General features: G+C 46.2%; 2 protein-coding genes across 7 annotated transcripts in view; both read right to left on the reverse strand.

The window, feature by feature from the left end:
- The window catches only part of DGKD (diacylglycerol kinase delta), a 110,059-nt gene extending 97,606 nt beyond the window's left edge, over positions 1 to 12,453 (reverse strand). For 5 of the 6 annotated variants that reach the window (XM_030869258.2, XM_060301723.1, XM_060301722.1 and 2 more), the window contains exon 1: positions 12,288 to 12,453. In XM_030869258.2, coding sequence (XP_030725118.1) covers positions 12,288 to 12,443 — 156 coding nt within the window. In that variant the 5' untranslated portion in view covers positions 12,444 to 12,453. Of the gene's footprint in view, positions 1 to 12,060; positions 12,187 to 12,287 lie in introns of those variants that run through there. The other variant, XM_060301724.1, reaches the window with a different exon arrangement.
- Positions 12,454 to 19,710: 7,257 nt separating this feature from the next.
- Positions 19,711 to 21,252, reverse strand: part of SAG (S-antigen visual arrestin) — a 30,235-nt gene continuing 28,693 nt past the window's right edge. Inside the window, exon 15 of the mRNA XM_060301435.1 lies at positions 19,711 to 19,819. Coding sequence (XP_060157418.1) covers positions 19,711 to 19,819 — 109 coding nt within the window. The remainder of the gene's footprint in view (positions 19,820 to 21,252) is intronic.

Consider the following 21,252-nt stretch of genomic DNA (forward strand, 5'->3'; position numbering starts at 1 on the left):
CTTCAACATAAAAAATCTTTTTCATTACAAAATAGCACACATAAACTCCATGAAACAAAAATGTACAATTATCACAAGCTGAGAACCCAATCAACCACCAGCTAGGTGAAGAAACAACACTACCGGCCCTACAGAAGCTCCCTCTCTCAAGGTCCATCCAGTCACTACCCACCACTTCCCACCACCCCGACTTCTCTGGTAATCGTCTTCCTTGCTCGTAGCTTAAACACACAAGCAGGCAAGTCTAAACTCCTTAGTGTCCTACCTGTTCTGAACTGGATGTAATCGGAATCATACAGAATGTACTCTTTTATGTCTGGCTTTTTTGGCCTGCAGCATTAATGGCTGTGATTAATCCTTAAATCAGCAGGTAGCAGTAGTTCATTTTCACTGATGTACAGCATCCTCTTGTAAGAACATACTATAATTTATCAATTCTACTGCTGACAGACACTTGGGTTGCTTCCACTTTTGAGCTGTTACAAATAATACACTAGTAATATTCTTGTACATGCCTCTTGGAGTACATTTGCTTACATAAGCTATTAGATATATACCCAGAAGCAGAACTGCTGAAACATAGGGTATACATGCCTTCAACTTTAATAGATGCTGCTACAATATCTTGTAAAGTGGTGTTACCAATTTAATATTCCCACCAGAGCATTCCCTTGCTCCACATCCTCACTCATACCTGAAGAGACGCCATATGGAAGATATGTATAGGGCAAGATACTGGGGGGAGGGGGGTAGAGCATCCATGCCTGCTCTGGGTGTGCCACCCTCCCAGCATATTAATGCATTCACCAACCCAGAAGCTCCCCGAATATCCTTGTTAAAGAGATTTTATGACTCAAACCTCCAGCCCCACTCTACTCCTAGGAAGCTGGGGGTAAGTTGGGGGGTCTCTATTTCCTGGAAGAGTTTATGTAAAACTGGTATTATTTCTTCCTTAAATGCTTAGAATTCACTGGTAAAGTCATCTGGGCCTAGAGTTTTCCTTGTTGGAAGATTTCAAATTATGGATTCAATATCTTTAATAGTTATAAAGACAATTTACATTTCTATTTCTGTGTCAGCTTTAAGTCGTGTTTTTCTAGGAATTTGTCCACTTCATCTAAAGATTCAAATGTACTTGTATAAAGTTGTTTATAATACCTGCCTACTCTTTTTAACATCTGCAAGATCTTCAATGATGTCCCTTTTTCATTCCTAACATTAATTATTTGCTTTCTCTAACTTTTTCCTGATTACTCCTGCTGGGGTTTGTCAATTTTTTTTTCCCAAAGACTCCATTTTTGCCTTTGTTTATCCTTTCTAATGAATATTTTTCATTTCGTTAAATTCTGCTCTTCAGGGCTTCCCTGGTGGCGCAGTGGTTGAGAGTCCGCCTGCCGATGCAGGGGACACAGGCTGGTGCCCCGGTCCGGGAAGAGGCCACATGCCGCAGAGCGGCTGGGCCCGTGAGCCATGGCCGCTGAGCCTGCGCTTCCGGAGCCTGTGCTCCGCAACGGGGGAGGCCGCAACAGTGAGAGGCCCATGTACGGCAACAACAACAACAAAAAACTTCTGCTCTTCATTATTTCCTTCGTTCTGTTTTCTTTGAATTTAATGTGTTGCTAGCCTTCTAATCACCTAATACACAGCCTAGATCATGGATTTTCAGCAGTCTTCTTTTGTAACATAAATGCATTTAAAGATATAAACCTCCCTCTAAACATGACTTCAGCTGTATCCCGTTAGTTATACGTAGTTTGCTATCATTCAACTGAAAACATTTTCTAGCTTTGACTCATAAGTTATTTGGAAACAAATTTCTAAATTTCCAGATACATGAGGATTTTCATTTTACTGATTTCTAGCTTAATTCCACTGTTGTTAGAGAACACAGTCTGTATAATTTCAATATTTTGAAATTTGCTGAGAATTGCCTTGTGGCCAGCACATAGTGAATTTTGACCAATGTGTCCTGTGCTTTTGAAAAGAATTTCGATTCTGCAATTGCTCGGTACAGTGTTCTATATACGTCCATTAGGTCAAGTTTAGTACTTTGTTGTTCAATTTTTCTTTATTTTTACAAATTTTTGTCTGCTTATCATAACAGCCTCTGAAACAGGTTGTTTAATATCCCACTATGATCATAGATTTATTTCCATTACAGTTGTATTAATTTTTCTTCTAAATATTTTGAAGTTACATTAGGTATATACAGTTTAAATTATTATATCTAAAATAAAACTGTTATCATTTATCAGTATCATATCTTTATCTCTAATAATAAATTCTGCCCTCAAAGACTATTTTGTCTGACATTAAAATACTATAGCAACTTTCTCTAGGTTGATGTGTGCATAGTATTTTTTCCCATTCTTTTACTTTCAATCTTTTTTTTTTTTTTCCTGCGGTACGCGGGCCTCTCACTGTTGTGGCCTCTCCCACTGCGGAGCACAGGCTCCGGATGCGCAGGCTCAGCAGCCATGGCCCACCGGCCCAGCCGCTCCGCGGCACGTGGGATCCTCCCGGACCGGGGCACGAACCCGTGTCCCCTGCATCGGCAGGTGGACCCTCTACCACTGCGCCACCAGGGAAGCCCTCAATCTTTTTATATCCTTCTGTTTTAAATATATCTCTCTTAAATAACCTGGTCTGCTTTTGTTTTCTTACCTGTCTGACAATCTCTGACTTTTAATGGTAGCATTCAAATTCACTTATATTTAACGTGATTATTGCTATATTGGGATTTAAGTCTATCCACTTACTGTTTGCTTTCTCTTTGTTCCACTTGATCAATGTTTCCTTTTCTCTTTTTTTTTAATTTTATTGAAGTACAGTTGATTTGCAGTGTTGTGTTAACTTCTGCTGTACAGCAAAGTGATTCAGTTATACATATATATATACACATTCTTTTTTAGATTCTTTTTCATTATGGTTTATCACAGGATAATGAATATAGTCCCCTGTGCTATAAAACAGGATCTTGTTGTTTATCCATAACAGTTTGCATCTGCTAATCCCAAACCCCCAATCCCTCCCTCTCCCTTTTCTCTCCTTTCTTGCCTTCTTTCAGATTTGGAATTTATTATTCAATTTTTCTTGCCTTTTAACTTAGATACCATATCATCTTTCACAATTTAGTGGCTGCTGCACAGATTACAACATGTATCCCTGACTTGTCTAATATTAATTGGTTCTTTTTTCTTTTTCCTGGAATTGCAAGGAAAACTTTAAACAGTTTTATTCCATTTACCTCCCTTCTGACTTACATAACATTGCTATGTATTTTAATTCTATATATATTTCAAACCCAAAGACAGATGGAGAGATAATACTATGTTCTTGGATTGGAAGAATCAACATTATGAAAATGACTATACTACCCAAAGCAATCTACAGATTCAATACAATCCCTATCAAACTACCACTGGCATTTTTCATAGAACTAGAACAAAAAATTTCACAATTTGTATGGAAACACAAAAGACCCTGAATAGCCAAAGCAATCTTGAGAAAGAAAAACGGAGCTGGAGGAATCAGACTCCCTGACTTCAGACTACACTACAAAGCTACAGTAATCAAGACAGTATGGAACTGGCACAAAAATAGAAATATAGATCAATGGAACAGGATAGAAAGCCCAGAGATAAACCCACGCACATATGGTCACCTTATTTTTGATAAAGGAGGCAAGAATATACAATGGAGAAAAGACAGCCTCTTCAATAAGTGGGGCTGGGAAAACTAGACGGCTACATGTAAAAGAATGAAATTAGAACACTTCCTAACACCATACACAAAAATAAACTCAAAATGGATTAAGGACCTAAATGTAAGGCCAGACACTATAAAACTCTTAGAGGAAAACATAGGCAGAACACTCTATGACATAAATCACAGCAAGATCCTTTTTGACTCACCTCCTAGAGAAATGGAAATAAAAACAAAAATAAACAAATGGGACCTAATGAAACTTCAAAGCTTTTGCACAGCAAAGGAAAACATAAACAAGATGAAAAGACAGCCCTCAGAATGGGAGAAAATATTTGCAAATGAAGCAACTGACAAAGGATTAATCTCCAAAATTTACCAGCAGCTCATGCAGCTCAATATCAAAAAAACAAACAACCCAATTCAAAAATGGGCAGAAGATCTAAATAGACATTTCTCCAAAGAAGATATACAGATTGCCAACAAACACATGAAAGGATGCTCAACATCAGTAATCATTAGAGAAATGCAAGTCAAAACTACAATGAGGTATCACCTCACACCGGTCAGAATGGCCATCATCAAAAAATCTACAAACAATAAATGCTGGAGAGGGTGTGGAGAAAAGGGAACCCTCTTGCACTTTTGGTGGGAATGCAAATTAATACAGCCACTATGGAGAACAGTATGGAGGTTCCTTAAAAAACTAAAAATATAACTACCATATGACCCAGCAGTCCCACTGTGGGGCATATACCCTGAGAAAACCATAATTCAAAAAGAGTCATGTACCACAATGTTCATTGCAGCTCTATTTACAATAGCCAGGACATGGAAGCAACCTAAGTGTCCATCAACAGATGAATGGATAAAGATGTGGCACATATATATACAATGGAATATTACTCAGCCATAAAAAGAAACGAAGTTCAGTTATTTGTAGTGAGGTGGATGGACCTAGAGACTGTCATACAGAGTGAAGTTAAGTCAGAAAGAGAAAAACAAATACCATATGCTAACACACATATATAGAATCTAAAAAAAAAAAAAGGTTCTGAAGAACCTAGGGGCAGGACAAGAATAAAGATGCAGACGTAGAGGATGGACTTAAGGACATGGGGAGTGGGAAGGGTAAGCTGGGAAGAAGTGAGAGAGTGGCATGGACATATATATACTACCAAATGTAAAATAGATAGCTAGTGGGAAGCAGCTGCATAGCACAGGGAGATCAGCTGGGTGCTTTGTGACTACCTAGAGGGTAGGGAGGGTGGGAGGGAGATGCAAGAGGGAAGAGATATGGGGATATATGTATATGTATAGCTGATTCACTTTGATATAAAGCAGAAACTAACACACCACTGTAAAGCAATTATACTCAAATAAAGATGTTAAAAAAAAAATTTAGCAGTTGATAATCATTCAGTTTTCCATTTCAGTGCCCTTTTCTTTGCTCTTCTTTCCTTCCTGAAACACTAACCCTTCACCTAAGATCATTTTCCTTTAGCCAGACACAAACAAAAACACTCCCTGATGTTTCCTTCATTATGGGTCTGCACACAAAAAGTTGATTTTGTTTATTTGAAAACATCTTTATTTCAGCTTTATTTCTGAAGGATCTTTTGGCTGAGTAATGAATTAGGGTTAGCAGTTTCTTCCAGCACTTAAATTTTGATTGACTTCTGCTTCCATGGCTTCTGTTAAGAACACAGCTGTCAGTCTCACTGTTGCTCTTTTGAGGGTAATCTGTCTCCAGTTGCTTTCAAGACTCTTCATCTGTGGTTTTCAGCAGTTTTATTAAGTGATAGGTGAGGCTTTCTTTGTGTTCACAGGCTACTGAATCTGTGGGTGGTGCCTTTTAATAGTTGTGGGAAGTTCTCAGGCATTATCTTTACAAATGTTGTTTCTGCCCAATTTTCTCATAAAAGACCTTTTCACTATTATCTCTGACTCCCGCCTTATCTGCTAATTTCTCCATTTTTTTATGTCTCCAGGCTTCCTTATGGGTAATTTTCTTTTGAGCTGTCTTCTGGGCCACTGAATTCTTTCTTCAGCCGTGTCTATTCTACCCTTCCTTTGAGAACTTAACTTTGATTATTACATTTGCCAGTTTTAGAATTTTCATTTGGTTCTTTATTAGTTTCTAGTTCTCTGCCAGAATTCTCAGTCTGGTCTTTTATCTCCTTAAACATAGTAAGCATAGTTGTTTCAATATCTGTGTCTGATGTCTAGAGCCCCTGTTTATCTGTCTTTATAGTCTGCCGTTTCCATTGGTTTTAATTCACATGGCCTTGCCTCCCCGTGTGTCTGTTCTTCATTGAACACAAAACAATGAATTTACAACATGGCTTGTGAAAATAACTGGACGACTGGATGATGTCATCTCCCTCTACAGAGGACTGAAGTTGCTTCTGTTAAGCACCTAAAAACAACAGCACTCTGGGATTACCTTAATTTCAGAGAACTGACATGCTATGAAGCATGACTGCAGGCCTTTGGAAGTCCTACTTCTAATCCTCCTCATTCCTTGGAAGTGGCTTTTTGGAATCCTAAACCAAATTGAGGGAGCTCACCAAGGATTGCTGCCCTTTGGCAGATCCCAGTACCTCAGGTCCCACAGGCATTTCTGACTGCTTCACAGAGCTCAGCCCCTCGGCATCCCCTCCAGAGTCAGTATATGCCCTACATTAGTTTCCTGTGGCTGCCCTATAACCAAGGCCACAGACTGGGAGGCTTAAACAACAGAAATTTGGTGTCCTACAATCCAGGAAGCTAGAAGTCCAAAATCAAGGTGTCAGCAGGGCCACGCTCCCTCTAAAGGACCCAGGGGAGATTCTATTACCTCTTCTAGTGGCCCCACCTGGTCCTTGGTTTGTGACAGCACAGGTCTAAATCGCTGGCTCTGTCCTCATATGGCTTTTTTCTCTGTGTGTTCCTCTGTGTCCAAATCTTCCTCCTCTTTCTTTTACAAAGACACCAGACATTAGATTTAGAGTCCTTTCATCACCAAAACAACCCTACAGTACCTATGTGGTTATTCTATTAACGCCTTCTTCAGACTACTAGCTCTAGGGGTGTTCTTTGTTGCTCAGGAAGGCCCCCCAAGTGCCAGCACACAGAACAATTTTAAGGTCTCCACTATTTGCTGAGTTAAACTGAATCTGTGAAATAAAGAAAATAACACCTAGCCCATGCTATTCCCACTAGTATTCAATAAATTAACAATTTTTTGAAAAGATACTCACTGTTAATTGTCTGCCAGATTTGTTTTTATTCGCTATTCTGGCTGCTAGAGATGGAGACTCACCCAGATCAGCTTGAGCTGGGGGTGGAGGGATTCAGGGGGATGGCTACTGGTCAAGATATAAAAAGTGAACAATCAGAAAGACAGAAATAATCATAAAAGCAACCATTTATTGAATGCTCATAATAAGCCAGGCTCGACGCTAAATAAGTATTGCACAAAGACTACTCCACTTGATTCTATGAGTTATCATCATCATTTTTATTTTACAGATCTGAGAACTATTATTATCATTTATATTTCGCAGAGATAGAAACTGAGGCTCAGGAACACACACCTAACGTTTACTGTCACCACTCGTTACCCAAGAACTAGTATTTTCCCTATTTACAGATAAGGAAACCAAGTCTTCAGAGGTTTGGAGACTTGTTCGTGACATCAAAGTTTAGACTCTTAAATACTGCTACATACTAGCTTTAAAAAAACCTTTTAGGGACTTCTCTGGTGGTCCAGTGGTTAAGAATCCATCTTGCAATGCAAGGGATGCCACTTCCATCCCTGGTCAGGGAACTAAGATCCCACATGCCTCGGGGCAACTAAGCCCGCGAGCCACAACTAGAGAGAGGACCACGTGCCACAACGAAAGATCCCACATACTGCAACTAAGACCCGACACAGTCAAAAAATAAATAAATATTTAAAAAAACAAAAAACAAAAACTTTAATACCACTTCACACCCATTAGGATAGCTATAATCAAAAAGATAAAACAACTGAGGACATGGAGGAACTGGAACCCTCATACCTTACTGGTGGAAATGTAAAATAGTGCAGTCACTTTGGAAAACAGTATGGCAGTTTCTCAAAGACTAAGCATAGAGTTACCATGTGACCCAGCAAACCTACTCCTAGGTACATATCCACCAGAAATGAAACATATGTACACACAGAAATATGTACATAAATGTTCACAGCAGCATTATCCAGAATAGCCAAAAAGTGAAAATAACCCAAATGCCCAGCAACAGATGAATGTAAATAAAACGTAGTAAATCCATACAACGGTATATTACTCAGCAGTAAAACGAAAAGAAGTACTGGCACAGGCTACAACATGGATGAATTTTGAACACATTTTACTAAGTGAAAGAAACCAGACACAAAAGGTACATACTACATATTATATTTATGTGAGATGTCCAGAATCAGCAAATCCACAAAATAGAAAGCAGACTAGCAGTTGCCTAGGGTTGAGAGAGTTGGGAAAAAATGGGGAGTAAATGCTAATGGTTATGGGTTTCTATCTTTTTTGGTTGCGTTGGGTCTTCATTGCTGCACGTGGGCTTTCTCTAGTTGTGGTGCACAGGCTTCTCCTTGCAGTGGCTTCTCCTGTTTCGGAGCATGGGCTCTAGGTGCGCGGGCTTCAGTAGTTGTGGCATGTGGGCTCAGTAGTTGTGGCTCGAGGGCTCTAGAGCGCAGGCTCAGTAGTTGTGGCACACGGGCTTAGTTGCTCTGCGGCATGTGGGATCTTCCTGGACCAGGGATCAAACCCGTGTCCCCTGTATTGGCAAGCGGATTCTTAACCACTGTGCCACCAGGGAAGTCCCATGGGTTTCTTTTTGGGGTGATGAAAATGTTCTAAAACTGACTGTGGTAATGATTACACAACCGTAAATATACTAAAAAACACTGAACTGTACACTTTAAATGAGTGAGCTGTACGGTATGTGAATTTTATCTTAGTAAAGCTGTTTTTTAAGTATTTTACAACTTGAACATTTTACTTAATTTCTACTAGTCTTCATTTCACAATGGAAAAAATACTTTGTTTAAATTTGAAATTAAGAATATAAGCACTTTAATGCACAAAGCCAAAAATGTTAACTTTTTAAAAATTTTTAAATAAATTAAGCTCCATCTTAACTGATAAGGCTTCACAGAATCACACTGTTCTCTACTCAGATTTCAAAATACCTTATAATGTGTTCATAAGCTAATTTACCAGTGTATTAGTTCCATTTTCTTTTTTCCACACTAGCTACGTGGTCCTATAAAATCACTACTGTGGGGCTTCCCTGGTGGCGCAGTGGTTGAGAGTCCACCTGCCGATGCAGGGGACAAGGGTTCGTGCCCCAGTCTGGGAAGATCCCACATGCCGCGGAGCGGCTAGGCCCGTGAGCCGTGGCCGCTGAGCCTGCGCGTCCGGAGCCTGTGCTCCGCAACGGGAGAGGCCACAACAGCGAGAGGCCCGCTTACCGCAAAAAAAAAAAAAAAAAAAAAAAAAAAAAAATCACTACTGTGTACTATGGTAAGGAAATGAAATGAAGTAATGTGTTTGCTGGGGACAGTTGGAATATATGAAAATATCAGATGTACATGAAATTCTAAACTAATAAACAACCATCTAAAATCTATACACATCAAATTTTCAGAGACTTTCCCCATCAAAGACTTGGGAAAAAGTTTTAAAAGAACCTCACGAATAAAGATTTTTTTTGGCGTTTGGTAAGGCTTCTCTTTACACATGTCCTTATGGCCTTGTTCCTCAAAGTCTGGTCCATGACCAGCAGCAGCAGCATCTCCTGAGAGGTGATAAATGCAGAACCTCTAGCCCCACTCCAGACCTACTCAACCAGAATCTGCATTTTAACAAGATCCCGAGGGGACGTGTCTGCACATGAAAATTCGAGAAGCACTGTCATAAGATACTTCCTTTTCTTTTTCCATTAAGACAGCTCTAGCTTGCACTGGACTAATGTTTCAAAAACTTGACATACATACAGCTCTGGTCCTGGGCCAGCTTGTCCTCAGTTCCATTCCTCACTCTTCTGCTCTACTCCAAATTGCTGATCCCTGCAGGCTGGGTTTCCCAGGCAGGAGGGGGCATGGGGTGAGTCTCCAGGAGCAGCTGTGTCCTTCCAAGCCTCCAGCCCACACCAGATGACCCATGGTGGTTCCAGCCTCTGGTGAGTCGTAGTTGTTCCTGATATGCTGCCTCCCGGCTTGTCTTCCAGCTTCCTGTTTGCTGCCTCATCGCAGGGTTACCTCACTGCCCACTGTTTGCATTCTCAATTCTTCAGCACCTGTGCGACCACTCCCCATTGAACTCCCTCTGTTTTGAATACTTAAAGTGGGTCGTTCCTTTTTGGACTCAGAATGATACCCCATACCATTCTGGATATTTCCCCTGTGCACCACATATACCAGAGGAATTTTCTGAATGGCTTATCTGCTTTAAAAGGGGGAGTGGGGAAGGGAGGTTGGGAGCTACCACACACACAGTAAACCTCACATTCCACCAATCTCTAACAACCCAAAAGAAAACTCAACCTTAAGCTATTTGTACAGCAGATGTGACTGTATTCAGAAATTCAAGTCCTCGGGGTGTATTTTTAACACTCTACCCATCACTCCTCAGCCAGAACAGCTGGTGTAACAGCTATTGTTTTAAGAGGGGAAAAAAAGACTCCTTAAGAACAGAATTCTGGACAAACAGTGGAATCTCTGAGAGATCAAATCTTAATAACAGTTGTAAATCACATGATCCACCCTATACTGGGCACACACCATGCTTGAGGACCAAGCAACAGGTGAGAACAACTCCTATCAGTACCATTTAGGGCTACTTGGAGATCTTTCTAAAAGCACCTCTGACCCATCACTCTCAGGCTCTGAATAATCCTTAGTGGCTCCCTCTTGCCCAAGGCCACAAACTCAACTCCAGGGCTATCCTTTCAAAATCCAGCCTGATCTACCTTTCCAGCCTCTTCCTCATTCCTCTCAATCTGACCCACTCACCTTCTGACCATTCCCAGGTGTGCCTAAACCTGTAGATACAACATTCAACTAGGTGGAAAGTCCCTCTTTCCTTACTTAGCCTGACAAACTCTTTCTCGCAAGATCCTGCCTCCCAGGGTAGCTGGAGTCTCAGTCCTCTAAGCTTCCACAGCACTTACTACATCATACTGTCACATGGACAGATGTCCACCTCCTACAGGCTGGGAACCCCGAAATGGAGAAACTGCCTTCCATCTTGGGATCCTGACCATAGCTCAGATCCAGATCCAAGCTACTACCAGTGACACCCTGGGCAAGACACTTACCCTCTCCACCTCCAATTCCGTAAGAAGGGAATGACAGACAACACCCACCACGGTGGGTTATCACCAGTGCTAATGAGTTAACCCATGGAAAGTGCCGTAAACTTAGCCCAAGAAAAGTGCCTGGCACACAGTAAGCACTGGAGAATTGCTAGCGTTATAATTACTACTATTACTGTTATACCTGGGACAAAGGAGGTGTTCAATACCTATGTGCTGAATAACTGGAGCACTTCACAGTAAAACTGTTTGTAACACTGGGACAAAAGGTTACCCCATCCCAGGTATCAGAGGCTGACATAAGATTAAGAAACGGCTCCCACGGTAAAAGTACCAGCTGAACTCACTGGCCCTGGAGGAAAAGCGCACTGCAGCGGGATGAGATAGTCTGTGCCAGCTGGATCTGCCCAGGCTGCCCACAGACCCAGTCTGCCCTCAGCCACCTGTCCAACCACCTGCCTGAGGAAGCCGTGTGCTAACACAGAGGGCTCACCTGCAGCAAAACCCAAAAGCAGTTTGCAACAGAAACCGCAATGGTAAAACAAAGGGTGCAACTTTACTCCTGCAGAAAGGAAATGCGTCTTTCTGCAGCTAATACTTCGCGTCTGGAGTTCTCCACCGAGAGTGAGATGCCAAGCGGGTGCGCAGCCAGGGACAGCCCCCCTCTCCCCGCTTTCCCGAGGAGGGAGAGAGAGACGGTCACGGGACCTGCCCTTTCCCGCACGAAAATCCACGCGAGGGGAAGGAAGAGCCCCACACCTGGGTCCAATCGGATTTCTCAGGGGCCACAGGTGAGTGCAGAGCACCCAGCGAGAAACAGCCCGATCCGTCCTCAGAAATGTGCAGAACCCGGGTCGGGGAGCGCTCGCCGGCCGGACGCAGCCAGGAGTCCCCATTTCTGGTGCGCTCGCCCCCCAGCCTGCAGGCCTGTCCCTCCCGGTCCTCGCGGCACGGGGCTTCCTCGCGGCCCGCCCCGCCAACCGCCCTGCCGGCCCGGCCCCGCGCGGCGCCCACCTGCTCCCCGGCCCGGGGGTCCCCGCCGCCGCCCCGCCGGGAGGCGCGCTCAGCCCCTGGCGCCTGGTCCGTTACCCCGCGGAGCGCGCTCCGTCCGAGCAGCGGCGCCCGGCGGGACCCTAGGCCGGGCCGGGCCGGGCCTGGGCGGCTGCTCGGGCCGAACTGCGGGCCTCACGGGGCTGCCGCGGCGTGAGGGGCGCGCGCCCGGGCCGCCGCCGCGGGCTCACCTTCTGGCGGATCTGGCCCGACGTGGACACCTTGCGGATGAGCTTCTGCGGGGAGCCGGGCTCCGCCTCGGGCTCGCTGTCGGACGACTCCTCAGGCGGCGGCGGCGGAGGCGGCTGCGGCGGACCCGGCTGAGGGGCACCCGCCGCCGCCGCCATGCTGCCGGGCCAGCGCGCGCACAGCGGGCGGGGGCGGGGCCGGGGCCGGGGCCGAGCCGGGCTGGGGGGCGGGGCCCGGAGGGGCGGGGCCTGGACCGCTGTCTCCAGCTCCGCCCCTCCGCGCCCCCTGCCGGCCGCGCGCGCAGCCGGAGGTGGCGCCCCTGCCGGGCGTCTCTTCGCCCCCACCGGTGGTGTCAGAACCACAGGTTTTAGCAACTGTTTCTTTTCTTCCTGGGACACAATTTGTATGGGGTTTTTTATTTTTGTGTTCACTCTTTTTCATCTTTAATGTTCCCCTTCAAGAATGTAAGTGACCTCCAGGCGGCTCGGGACTGTCTTTCTTGCCCTGCATCGTGTCTCCAGCATCTAAAGCAGCGTCTGGCATTTAGTAGTTAGTTGCACGACGAACAGTTCGAGGAGTGGGTGAATGCATGCATGAATGCAGGAAAGAAAGTACTTGGACAGGCCTGTGGGATGCCGGAACAGGGATACACAGTTCCATCCGAGAAGGCTTCCTGGAGAAAAAGATAAAGTGAGACGGAAAATGTGAGCAGGAGTTATCCCTAACCGGGGACCCCTGTTCCAGGCCAAGAGATGAGATTGTGCAAAGACCTGGAGGCAAGAAAGCACATATCTCTGGAAAAAAGGGAAACTGTAGCCTAAAGGAAGGAAAATACTTGAAGAGATGAGCCTGGGGGCGGGCAGGTCAGACTGGGCCTTTGTAAACCTGATAAGGGGGTTGGTCTTTTAGGCTGAGTCCTGAAGGCAACAGGAAGCCCTTGAGCCATCTCGACCCTGGGCGGGGCTAAGTGACAAAGCTGAGGACTGTGATCCAGGCTTTGAAGCAATCTGGGCAGGTGGCTGCCCTGGATTACTGGGAGGGGCTGGGGAGACAGAGAAGTGGACTTCGGAGGGTAGCTGGAGGAGAGGCAGAGGCAATTTGGGATAAGCCCCTCCTTCCCAGCTAAGACAGCTGGAGGAGAGGGAGTGAAATTGGAGGTGAGTTTTTGCTGCCCTATGGGACCTCCAGGTGGAGAAGGGTTTGTTGCCACCTGAGAAGGGCAAATCCTCTTTAAAGACCCTATCTCCAGATACAGCCACATTCTGAGGTACTAAGGGGCTGCACAATTTTCCCCTTGCCCTTTCAAAGGGCTGCTCCTAGAAACACAGTGGCTCCTGTCCTGCCTGCGGGTCAGCACACTCTGGCCCCCACTGCACTGGGCAATGCTTTCCAGAGGCAAAATAAGTGAGACACCCCCCCCCAGGGGCCACAGAGGAGCATCTGGTGTGGGGACATGGCCAGGGGAATGGATACACTGCCAGGACAGAGTATACCAGGGCATAATGCAGGAACACTCTGGGACACGCTGGAGACCCCTGGTGAACCCAGCTGTGCAGCCCAGTGCTGTAGCCACTAGCCACATGTGGCTACTTCGATTTCAAGTTCAATTAATTAAAATTAAATTTTCAGTTCCTTGGTCACACTAGCCACATTTCAGCTGCATGTGGTTTAGCAGCTACCACACGGGACAGCACAAATATAGAAGATTTCCATCATCGCAGAAAGTTCCGCAATGCAGGACAGTGACGGCTCCTGTATACTGCCCACCGGCCACACCCCAGACACTTGACCAGCGACTCTAGTCCACACACATGTCCCCCAGAGCAAGCTTGATGGTCTCATTCTAGAGATGAAGACCTGAGGTTCAGATACGTCTCCCAAGGAATTCATGAGAGGCAGAATTTGAACTTGGACTACGTGATTCCCAAGTCCTTGACCCTTCAGGGTTAGGCCTCCCAGGAAGCTGAGGCTCGAAGGAGCTCAGAGGAAGAAAGAGGAGAGAAGGGTCTTGTTATGGGCTGACTTGTGTCCCCCCTCCCAACATTCATACGTTGAAGTCCTAATCCTCTAGTACCTAAGAATGTGGCTGTATTTGGAGACAGGTAGGTAATCAAGTTAAGGAGGTAATCAAGTTAAAATGAGGTAATTTTAAGGAGGTAATCAAGTTAAAATGAGACCATTAGGATGGGCCCTAATCCAATACAACTGGTGTCCTTACATCAATAAGAAGACATTTGGACGCAGACAGGCTCCAAGGGAAGACCATGTGAAGACACACAGAGAAGTCATCTGCGAGAAAAGGATAGAGGCCTCAGAAGAATCTGACCCTGCCGACACCTTGATCTCAGACTTCTGGTCTCCAGAATTGTGAGAAAATAAATTTCTGTTGTTTAGGCCCCCAGGTCTGTGGTACCTTGTTATGACAGCAAGGAGCTGGCTAATTAAGGGCACAGAGGGGAGGGTGTCCTGCATCTCCATGGAGATTGGTGATTTTTGTATCAATTAATTACAATGTAGTGTGATACATAAGTGTAAAAATCTAAGGGTGTTATGGGGGGAGGGACGGTACAGCAGGAGAAAAAGTTATAACTCTGCCGGAGGTGTCAGGGGAGCCTCTCCAGAGGACGGATTACCCCAGCCTGGTTTGGAGATTTGAACTGAAAGGCGAGGGGATGGAGGGAATTTTCCAGGAAAATACAAAAAGGCAGGAGACTACTAGGCGAGTTGGGAGGATGACGGGGATTTGCATTTGCTGCTGAGCCACTGGTCAGGTGGTGGGGAGTCTGGAAGGTGAGCTGCACCAGGACTCAAAGCAGCCTCTGTTTGACTCAGGAGCAAGGACGTTATCCTCTGGGCACCAGAGCCACTGAAGGGTTTTTGCAAAGCAGAGGAGGGTTCGATCCCTGGTCGGGGAACTAGATCCCGCATGCATGCCGCAAGAGTTCTCATGCCTCAACTAAGAGTCTGCATGCCACAACTAAAGATCCCATGTGCTGCAACTAAGACCTGGTGCAGCCTAAATAAATAAATATTTTAAAAAATAAAATAAAGTGACTTACCAATCCAGGCAATGCCGATTTGGGCCAGAACCGAGGAGGTAGTTGTGGAGGTGGAGAGAGGAGGTGACAGACAGAAGACGTAGTAGAGGGAAGAATAGGGACCAGGTTCTCCCTGGCAGGAGATTAGGGAGCGGGGCAAGTCGGAATGCCTCCCAGATACGGGGCTTTCCAGGGAAGAACGCCCCACTGAGCACAGTAGGCCTAGAGGAGAAGATGAACTTGGTTTGGAGCAAACAGCTTGAGATGCCTGGGTGTGCTGTTGCCTATGCCCGTTAGATGCTCAGGGGATACCAGGGTTCCAGAATCCATCATTTTAGAGGCAAAAAGCCAAGGGCATGAACGTGAACGCAAGGGAGAGTTGGGAGGCAGAGATTGTGGCTGAATAGGAGTCTATTTGCAATTATGAAAAAGTACTAGAAATTGTCACAGCCAAGAGAAGCCTAAGGGAATGTGATGACTAAATGTCATGTGGGATCCTGGAACAGAAAAAGGACATTAGGTAAAAACTAAGGAAATCTGAATAAAGAATGGGCTTTAGTTTAATAATAATACGTAAATATTGATTCATTCAGTGTGGCAAATGCACCATCCTAATGTAAGATGTTAATAATTTAGAGGAAACTGGGTATGGGGGAACTCACTGTACTTTCTTTGCAACTTTTCTGTAAATCTGAAACTATTTGAAAATAAAAAGTATATTTTTAAAAAGATTATTAGGCTTAGTAAGAACTATATTATGTTCTTAAATCAGAGGAACATAACTGCCATATTTTCTCTGATGAGCAAAGAAGCCTTTGTGTTCTCTGGTGGCTGCAGAGTACTGTTCCCTTGGAGACCACCCCCAAGGTGGCACACCTGTAAGAGCACATTCACCCGTACCTCCTTATGCAATGAGTCACGCTGTGAATCATCTCTAACAATATGCTGCTCCCCGAGTTTACCCCACCTTAAGGGCATATCAAGGTGGCAGTAATAACACACTTCATATCCAACCTAATCTTTCTTCTCGACCTGTCAATGTAGAAGTGCACCTCCTGTCAAAAAGAACCGCTTCACGTTAGAATAGATAAAGGATGCACTTGAAAACATGGGAATTATCTTATTTTATCCTGAACTGCGGTTATGATTGACATCTGGAGCAGGACATTGCTTTACTGTGTGTGACATGTAGTTCCCCTGGCCCCCAGGACCTGTGTCAACCAAATACCACCCCCATACATTTCCAAGTGCACCCAGCTTCCGCCCCCTCCCTGCCCACCCCCCAAGCATAAGTAAACTAAACCCTTAGGGTTGTGATATTAGACTGGGAGGCAAGCAGTGAAAAATGTTAAAGGAATAGGAAAACAGACACTCTAAAAAGAAGTTATCTACACGCGATAAAATTGTAGAGAACTAAATACACACACACGAATACAAGTGAAAAGGGGGGAAATCTGAAAAAGATGGGTGGATTACAGCTACATGTGAATCTATAATTATCTCAATAATATTTTCAACTTAAAAAATAACTTAAGGGCAGCCATTGTTGAATCTTAAATGCTCCGACAACGCCCCTCCCCCAGACTCTCATATACACATTCAGCAACAAAAGGTGAGCAAAGGAAATTCCCTGGCAGTCCAGTGGTTAGGACTCCGAGCTTCCACTGCAGGGGGCATGGGTTCAATCCCTAGTCAGGGAACCAAGATCCCGCATGCCACACAGTGTAGCCAAAAAAAAAAAAAAAAAAAAAAAAAAAAATGGTGAGCAAAGTTCTGGTTGTTATAGACTCAGGGAAACCAGAGTTTAAGTCTTGACTCCAACTCTCACTAGCTGTGTGACCTTGGGTAAGGTACATAACCTCTTTGAACTGCAGTTTCCTCATCTAACAAATGGGAAGCATGGTTGGAATGATTAGATGTAACAGGTGAAGTGCCTAGCACAAGGCAGGTGCCCAGGAAATAGCAGGGACCCCTACTTCTCCTTTGGTTGCAGGTTGCAGAACTTTGCCCCAAGTTCTCAGCTGCCGCTTTCTCCATGCAGCACCCTCAGCTCCTTTGCACCCTGTTTCTCCCACTGCACCTACCTAGAAAACCCTGGGCTGCACCTCCAACCTGCACACGGGACATCCTGCCTTCCGACGCCAGAGCAGACACAACGCCTCTAGTGCGCAGGCCCAGCCGAGCTGAGGTTCCATGTCCCGTTCGGGGCAGCGGCTGCTCACTTCCTGCTCACACCCGCACGCCCTTGTAGGGGCGGCCAGCTGCAGATCGTAAACTAGCCAGCACGCGAAAGCCAGGCGTTTTGGTACCAGAATAACCTGGAGGGCCAGGGCTGTCCTGACCTCTGCTCTCCAGGGACTGGCCTTCCAGCTCTTCTCTCTGGCTCTCACACCCGCACAAAGGTCTGACCTATTCCTGCCCACCCTGACTTAGGATATCCTGGGGTCAAGCAATGCAGGAACCAACTGGCTGATCCTCTCACCGGGCCCTGCCAGGCAGACTCCCAAGTCCCTGGCTTGCCCGGCATCTCGGGCGGGAGCCAACCACAGCCAACCTGTGGGCTTGTGGGGTAGGAGGGCAGCAGACGGGCTCAGATTCCCAGAGGAGCATGCCGCCCTCCCTGAGTATCCTGAGAGAGGGGTGTGGCTGGAGTGGAAGCCTGCCGATGGGAAAATCGTGTCTTACCCTGCAAACCCACAGCTTTTCACCTGTATTTTTTTCTTAATTTTTTTTTGGCCGCATCACGCACCCTGCAGGATCTCAGTTCCCTGACCAGGGATGGAACCCGTGCCCCCTGCGCTGGAAGTGCAGAGTCTTAACCACCGGACAGCCAGGGAAGCCCCATGCCTGTATTGTTATTATCAGTCTTCCTCCTCCAGAAATGAATCCTCACCCCTGTCAATATCAGAATGCCTCATATCCAACACTCGAGTTCAGACCTTGCTCTGTGTGTATGGGATCCTGTCCAAGGTTCCCAAGTGGAGCCTCCGGTCTAAACCCCAGTCCCCAGGACACAAACCAGCCTGGAATCCTGCTGAACAAACCCAGATGTGGGAGCCTTCATATGCACGGAACCCACACTGTGTCTGGCCCTCCGCCACTGCTGTTTGTCCTGGAGACCTGACCCCGAGTGTCCAGCCCACACATGCCCCCTCCCATTCACCCTCGTACCTCCTGTGAGCCGGTTAAACTGTACAGAACTCTCCAACCCCCTTTCATCCTATTCCCTTGAGACATGGACCAGAGCCTATACATCCCCCAAGCCCCTCCGTGGCCACCAAGAGAGCCATTCAGCCTCTCTGCCATCATTAGCAGGCCCCAGGGCCGGGGTACCATGGGCCAAGAAGGGGACTCTGCAAAGGACAGGGCCCTGGCATCACCTCCGTTACGTCTCCTCCTTTACTCCCGGACGTGAGCATCCTTTCCCCCAACCGCTTCTATGCCCAATCTCGATGAAGACAGTCTAAACAAGAAGCCTGTCTGATTCACAGTGAACTCCCTCTTCTGGGACAACCCATTCCCGGGGCTGGGCTCTGCCATTGTTGGCCCCAGGGCACTGATCCCCTGACTGAAGCTGGGCCAGATTCTCCTGCCCAGAAACGGCACACGGGAACCAGAGGCTCAGAGACTAGGAGCGTTTTGTTCTGAGCCACCACCAGGTGAATGGCCACCCCAGAGGGCAGGACCCTGAGTTCCTGGGCTGGGACCCCGAACCTTCTCTGATTTCCACCCAGCCCAGGTGTGGCAACTGGAGATTCTTCCTTTAAGTCAGTTCTCTGAGCCACTCTGAGGTCCTTCCAATGCATTCCTTTTTTTCCCCTTTAAACCAGCCAACTCGCAGTTCATTGTTTGCATTCAATGGAAACAACCAACAGCCCAGAGCTCAAACAGGACTTAGACCCAAAAGTTAAATCAGAGATGAAGAGTGTTTTTACCCACATGTGTCCACTGCCCTGTTTCTCTTGGGAGGCTCTTTGGGTGCCCTGGAGCTAGGATTGCTCAGGTCATTAGACACACTGCTCCCCCTCCAAGTTTCCAGGGAAACAGCTTACCCCAGGGGTCCTGGAGAAAGCCCGGGACACACCAGGCCCCTTCAAGTGAGTGCATTGATTTCAGGATGCCTTCTCGCCTTGATGGGTCTCCTTTCTAGATGCTGCCCTCCCCCCTGCCCAGACTCAGGGCCCCTCAAGGCTGCAGCTTGCGTGCTGTTGACGTCACTCAGCTTCCCCAACAAGTCAGCCTGACTCACAACCAGGACAGAAGAGACAAACTTTATTTCTGTGAAGAAGACCCGCACTTTGGTATTTAGCATAACTAAAGGGCTAACTGTGGGGCACTGCTACCATGCTGCTAACGACCCCATTTCCCGAGTCCTGAGCCGGCCTCTTCACTCATCCACAGCCGCCTCCTGGTCTGTCTTCTCTTCCTTAACTTCTCTTCCATCTTTCAGATTTTGGCGAGCAAACTCCTCAAAAACCAAATTTTCATCCTGGAAACTAAAATGAAACAAAGAACTTTGATCATGGCATGTTCTTTGAAGCTTTCAATGAGATCTTGAGGAAAACAAGATCTTTGATCTCCCTTTTGCAACACAGGAACCGATCAAGATTTTCCTACGTGATGGAACACAGGACAATGCCATTCTCCTCATAGTTTTTCAAGTAAAATCTCTTTAACAAACAAAAATCAGAGAAAATGAAGGAACCCACAGAGTAGACATACATGCCCGGAATAACTGTGTGTCTATATGTGAATGTGTGCGCGTGTATGCGTATGTGTGCGCGTGTGTGCGTGTGTGTATGCGTGTGTGCATGTCCTGGTACTAGAGAGCAAAAGGAAAGCCAGGCCCTGCGCCGGTATTGAGAGCATGGGGCGTGTATGGAAAGACCCAAAAAGGGGTTTGCGCTTGTCTTGTGCAGATCTCAGCCTATCAATAACCACTGTTGTGGTTGGACTGGCCCTTGTGGTTCCTGTTACGACTGCAAGATGCCCTTCAGCAACAACCATCCAGAAACTTTTAGAAAATAAAGGTTTATTACTTACAGAACCTGGAAATTACACAGCATATACCTGGGGCCACACAGCGAGGTCGTGGGTAGCGAGGGAGAGCACACCGCACAGGCCTGGGGTTCTGCCTTTACTGGGGTTGGAGGTGGGGGCCTAGGGTTTCAAGGGCTCACTCTTTATTGGTGAATTTAAAACAGAAGAGCGGGAATTTAAAGTGCAGAAAGACAAAAAACAAGTGGCTCAAATGATCTGCTATTGAAATCAACCAAACTCTAAAACAAAGGAGAGGGAGAGCCGGCCTGGCTCTGATCGAGTCTGGTGGCTGGCAATGTGTTTATTCGAGTGGATGCCTCTTTGAAGAGGATGTCTCGGCAATCAAAGCTTAAGTCAGGCACTTGCATTACAAAAAAAGAAAAACCAAAAACAACTGTGAGGGGTCACATTAGGGCTGTGGAGAAGGAGGTCACAGAACGGGATAACACCAAGCAGGACTCACCTTTTCTTGGTCTTATCTGTGAGCATGGAAGAAAGGAGAGAGAGATCTATTAGCATAAATCCTGTCTACCGGAAATTTTCTTCCTTTGTTAGGTCACTTTATAGGTGGAGGAATAAAAGGCCTAGATATATGCATTTCATGAGAATGGCGTGGAATTCCTGCTTCTTTGCCATTTCCCACTCGGAGGGCCTTTCTCCCTGCATTTTTAACCATCACTTCCTCTAAAAGTTGCCACCACAACCTTCACCTCCCCAGACGGAATCAGCCACAACCTCGCCTCTAGGACCCTTTCCCTGATTAGCCTCAGCCCCTCTGATGTTGTGCTTCTCCTTTCTAAGCCTTTCTCCCTATGTGCCCTTTGGACCCTGTCCAGATCAGAGTCCCCAGGAGCTGTTACGACCCAGACTTCCACGGTCCAGCTCTCTA

Source organism: Globicephala melas, chromosome 7, assembly GCF_963455315.2.
Source record: "Globicephala melas chromosome 7, mGloMel1.2, whole genome shotgun sequence".
NCBI lineage: Eukaryota > Metazoa > Chordata > Mammalia > Artiodactyla > Delphinidae > Globicephala > Globicephala melas.